The sequence below is a fragment of the Macaca nemestrina genome, chromosome 1, assembly GCF_043159975.1.
Source record: "Macaca nemestrina isolate mMacNem1 chromosome 1, mMacNem.hap1, whole genome shotgun sequence".
In the NCBI taxonomy this organism is placed as follows: Eukaryota; Metazoa; Chordata; class Mammalia; order Primates; family Cercopithecidae; genus Macaca; species Macaca nemestrina.
This window is the reverse complement of record NC_092125.1, coordinates 14632872-14638332: the sequence shown is the minus strand read 5'-3', so window position 1 is coordinate 14638332 and position 5461 is coordinate 14632872. Positions and strand designations below refer to the sequence as shown.

General features: G+C 51.6%; 1 protein-coding gene across 1 annotated transcript; it reads right to left on the bottom strand.

The window, feature by feature from the left end:
- Window positions 1–1368: 1368 nt before the first annotated feature.
- LOC105474588 (ubiquitin-like FUBI-ribosomal protein eS30 fusion protein) lies at window positions 1369–1910 on the bottom strand. Its single transcript, XM_071070555.1, has one exon. It carries the CDS (start codon window positions 1824–1826, stop codon window positions 1425–1427), a length of 402 nt encoding a protein of 133 aa, XP_070926656.1. The 5' UTR covers window positions 1827–1910; the 3' UTR covers window positions 1369–1424.
- Window positions 1911–5461: the final 3551 nt, after the last annotated feature.

Below are 5461 nucleotides of genomic sequence, written 5' to 3'. Positions count from 1 at the left end.
CTCCGCTTCCTGGTTTCAAGCGATTCTCTTGCCTCAGCCTCCCAAGTAGCTGGGATTACAGGCGCCCGCCACCATGACCAGCTAATTTTTGTATTTTTAGTGGAGACAGGGTTACACCATGTTGGTCAGGCTGGTCTCGAACTCCTGACCTCAGGTGATCCACACGCCTCGGCCTTCCAAAGTGCTGGGATTACAGGTGTGAGCCACCACGCCCGGCCTGATGTTCTTGAAACAGCAACTCCAGTCCCACTCTGGACCTATGAAGCTCACAGTTCAATAGAGGGTGTGGTGGTTTTTCCAGCAACAACCAATCAGTTCTCAGATTCTCCAACACCATCTGGGTGTCTTACAAGCCAATTCATTTCTGACACTAACTACCTGGATTGAGCCCAGACCCCACAGATAAAGGGCTCAGCCCAAGAAAACAGCTCCCATTTCAGATTCCAGCCACAAATAGGGTCTCATGTGCTATGGTGTGAATGTTTGTGTTCTTCTGGAATCCATATTGATACCTATTCCCCACTGCAATGGTGTTAAGAGGTAGAGTCTTTGAGTGGGGATTGGGTCATGAGGGTGGAGTCCTTATGAATGGGACCCTTAGGAAACAGGCTAGAAGCAGCTCATTCACCCCTTCAGCCATGAGAGGACACATAGAAGCTGCCATTTATGAGGAAAAGGCCCTCAGCAGACATTGAATCTGCTGGCACCTTCATCTTGGACTTCCCAGCCTCAGAAGAATGAGCAATACATTTCTGTTGTTTATAGATTACCCAGTCTGAGGTTTTGTATAGCAACCCAAACAGACAAAAACAGCAAGCTACTTACACTTCTGCCCAGCCAACCTCACATCTGAGCCCCCATCAGGTTCAGTAATTCACTACGAACACAAAACTCAGGAAAATGCTGTACTTACATTACGGTTTATTATAAAGGAGACAAACGAGCAGCCAGATGAAGAGGTACAGAGGATGAGGTCTGGAAGGTTCTGAGCCCAGGACCCTCTGTCCCCATGGAGGCGGGGCACACCCCCCTCCCCACCGGCACATGTCGTCAGCAACCTGGAAGCTCCTCGAACTCCGTGGTTTAGATTTGTCTGGGGCTTTTTGTTTGTGTGTGTGCTTGTTTTTGAGACAAAATTTTGCTCTGTTGCCCAGGCTGGAGTGTAGTGGCATGATCATGGCTCACTGCAGCCTTGATCTCCTAGGCTCAGGTGATCCTCTTGCCTCAGCCTCCTGAGTAGCTGGGACCACAAGCACATGCCACCACATCTGGCGAATTTTTAAAAATTATTTGTAGAGACACAGTCTCTCTGTGTTGTCCAGGCTGGTCTCAAACTTCCGGGCTCAAGTGATCCTCTTTTTTTTTTTTTTTTTTTTTTTAACTAAGTGGCTTTTTTATTAGAGAAAGCCGCAATTACAAAGGACTTAAGAATTGGCATTGGGGCCCTTCTTCTTGCCAAAGGTGGGCACAACGTTGACAAAGCGCCGGTTGTACTGCATCCGGCGCTTAGCCCGACCGGTCTTCTTCTTCTTCTTCTCCTGTTTGGCCACCTTAGGAGTCTGACCTCTCACTTTCCCAGCACGGGCCAGGGAACCATGGACTTTACCTCCAAGCATGCGGCCTGCTACTTCCAGGGTAGTCAGGGCCTCCACCCCGCACTGGCCCAGAGTGGCCTCATCCTCCAAGGGGGTGCCTGCCAGGAGCACGACTTGATCTTCCAGGGCAATGCCCTCCAGTGAAGCTACATGAGCCTTGATTTGGGCGACCGTTTCCTGGCCGGTCACCTCGAGGGTGTGTAGCTCCTGGGCGCGGACAAAAAGCTGCATGTTGACGACTGAACCGCTGTCCCAGCTGCCGCTACCGCGAAGATGGAGTCGAGAAAGAGGAAGAAGCGAGGGCGCGTCTGTACTGACCGCGAGCTGCGTATCGCGTCACTACTTCAAGTGATCCTCTTGCTTTGGCTTCCCAAAGCGCTGGGATTACAGGTGTGAGCCACGGTGCCCAGCTCCTTTAGAGTTTTTCATGGAGGTTTCATTAGGTAGTCATCATTGATTCAATCACTGGCCATTGATGGTTGAACTCAACTCCCAGCCCCCCTTCTCTCTATGGAAGTGGGGTGGGTGATGCTTGGGTAACCCCTGTGAGCATCGCATCAGCCTAAACCCAGGTGTACCAAAAAGGCTTATTATCAATAACAAAAGGCACTCCCATCATTCAGGACATTCCAAAGGTTTTAGGAGCTCTGTGTCAGGAACCAGGGCAAAGACCAAATCATATATATATATATACAGGTATATATATACACACACACACCTATATATACACCTATATATACACACCTATATATACCTATATATACATATATGTGTGTGTATATATATATCTGTCTCTTTCTCTCTCTCTCTCTCTCTGCGTGTGTGTATGTGTGTGTGTGTAATACCACAGGTGGCAGAAATGCTATAGAGAGCTGAGGCAGGACTACAGGGAGGTGGAGGACTGATCGTTTCTTCTGCTAAATAGGCAGGCTGCACAAGGGAAGGGGCCTGTGGTGAGACCCACTAAGGGAACAGTACCTGCCAAGGTTCATTACAGCTGCAGCATCAGGTGCAGCCTAAACCTTCCCATCTGTCTGACCTTGGACTGGTTATCCCCACCTCCAAGCCTCAGTCACCCCATCTATCAACAGCGCTAACAACTGCAACACTTCAGGGTTATTATGGCGTTTAATGAAACCCTTTAAGTCTCCAAACCGTGCCTTGCACACCATGCCTTGCACATATCAAGCACTCCATGAATTTAAGCTATGATTATTGGGTAATGATAATCATGATTAAGGAAAACTTCAGGGGGATAGCGAGATACTGTGCATGGCTGAAGCACTAGATACGTAAGTGGCTTGATTATCTCCTGATCCGTGAGACATCTGCTTACTCAGGCAACCATAGGCAGACCACCAGACAACTGGCTCCCAGACAATTGTTTAATGGTCCGTGCGGCAACCTGTCCTCCTTCATGCTGAGGGAACCGCAGGGCTCTCCTCCCTATACCGGCTTCCTGGAGGCCCAGACGTTTTGCCTAGTTTGGCTGGCACGGGCTTCTAATCTGATCATGCCCCTAATTAGAAAGAGCTCATCTTTGAAACAACAGCCATAAAATAAACCAAAAATAGTTTTGAAACAGAGCGAAAGCACTTTGGATCTAATCAAAACAGGAGGGAGAGGACCAAGTTTTTGTGAAGCGGTCCTCTAGCTTCTGGTGCTTACACCTCCAAACAGGGACAAAAGAGGCTGCCGTTCAGCTGGGTGCAGTGGCTCACGCCTGTAATCCCAGCATTTTGGGAGGCTGAGGTGGGTGGATCACCTGAGGTCAGGAGTTCGAGACCAGCCTGGCCAACATAGTGAAACCCCGTCTCTACTAAAAATACAAAAAATTAGCCAGGCATGGTGGTGCATCCCTCTAATCCCAGCTACTTGGGAGGCTGAGGCACAACAATCACTTGAACCCAGGAGGCGGAGGTTGCAATGAGCTGAAATTACAGCATTGCACGTCAGCCTGGGCAATGAGAGAGAAATTCCATCTCAAAGAAAGAAAAAAAAAAAAAAAAAAAAGAGGCTGCTGCTCAAAGGGACCCTTGATGCCCTGCAGGAGGGCAGTGGGGAGACCCAAGGGCCCCTATTGTCCTGCTCATGGAGAGGTTCATTGATCCAGGAGGGCTGTGGGCTGGTCTTGGGAGTGTGGCCGGCTGGGACCTCAGGGCTAAGCCAAGGGTGAGCCCAGCAGAGAGGACGCTTTTGCACGGAATGAGTGTTTGATCACTGAGCTGCACCTGTCAGTGCTGGCACTCCACCAGGGAAGACAGGAATGAATGGCAGCCAAAGATTTCAGGCCAATTGCTCTCCCTCTGCACACCCACCACCCCCAGGTGAATTCTTCCCCTTGAGGTCAGGAAGCCCTAAGCCCAGTGCAAGGAAATGCCCAGCACTCTGCGCTGGGGCCTTGGGCAGGAGGCAGCCTGCACCCAGATCATTACAGCATTATGGGTGCTGCTCTGCCTCCCAGGCATGGAGGGGTAGGGACTGGGCTGGCTCCGGGCTTGGGGGACAGCTCCCTGGATTCTATGATCAACACTCCCAGCCCTGGGGCCAGGACCAGGGCAAACATGGCCACAGCTGAGCTCACTGCTGCCTCTCACTCTCTCCGGGCCTGACACAAGCCAGAGCCAGGCCCCTGGTTTTTTAGCTCATTTCCTGTTGCCATCTCTTCATTGAAGAAGAGGGAGACAGCTGAGGAAATGCTGCCAGTGTGGGGCCTCGTGGCACCGTTTGCAGTCTCCTTGGCCCACAGCCTGCCTGGAGACTCACAAGAGGACTCTCAGCCTCAGAGAAAATGAGATGCCCTGTCACGCACACAGCTATGGAGAGAGCGTCCTCCCTCTCCTCCCTTCTGGAGCTCTCAGGAAGCCAAGGCACACGCTGAGTCTTGCTTGGGGGTACAAGATAATGGAAGCCAAGGACCCAGCACAGACCAGCTGGCGGCCCCATCCAGGAAGTGCCAACCCCATGGGTCACTCTTGGGGACCCTCAGTGGCCCGTACCAGCTGGCCCAGTCATTGCAGCCATGCGGAGATGCATTAACTCCCCATGAGGACTCAGGATTGTCATCGAGAAGTCCAGGTGGGATTCTGAAGGCAGACCTCAAGCTGGAAGAGGCTAGCTGCGTCCCACAGGTAGGCGTGGACATCAAGCAAGTGCTTGCCTGCCTGGCATGGTGCTCGACGTGAAGGAAGCAAAGGAACGGAGCACAGACCCTGACGAGGCGCCTGTGTGCTATGCACACTCATTCTCAAATCTCAGCCTGCAAAGAGCTCTGCTGATGATCTTTTAAAGGGCAGAGGCCTAGGCCCTGTTCCCTGAGATTCAGATTCATTCTTATTTATTTATTTTGAGACGGAGTCTCACTCTGTCACCCAGGCTGGAGTGCAGTGGCGCAATCTCGGCTCACTGCAAGCTCCGCCTCCCGGGTTCACGCCATTCTCCTGCCTCAGCCTCCCGAGTAGCTGGGACCACAGGTACCTGCCACCGTGCCCGGCCAATTTTTTCCATTTTTAGTAGAGACGGGGTTTCACCATGGTCTCGATCTCCTGACCTTGTGATCCGCCCGCCTCGGCCTCCCAAAGTGCTGGGATTACAGGCGTGAGCCACCGCGCCCGGCCTATTTATTTATTTTTTAGAGACAGGGTCTCACTCTGTCACTCAGGCTGGAGTGCAGTGGTATGATCTGAGCTTACTGCAACATCGACCTCCCGGGTTCAAGCCATCCTCCGCCTCAGCCTCCCAAGTAGCTGGGATGACAGGCATGCACAGCCATGCCTGGCTAATTTTAAAATTTTTTGTAGAGACGGGGTTTCGCTATGTTTCCCAGGCTGGTCTTGAACTCCTGACCTCAAATAATTCTCCCTGTT

Coding starts and splice junctions, on each gene's coding strand:
- LOC105474588 (XM_071070555.1), bottom strand. CDS start 1,826: ATGCAGCTTTTTGTCCGCGCCCAGGAGCTACACACCCTCGAGGTGACC.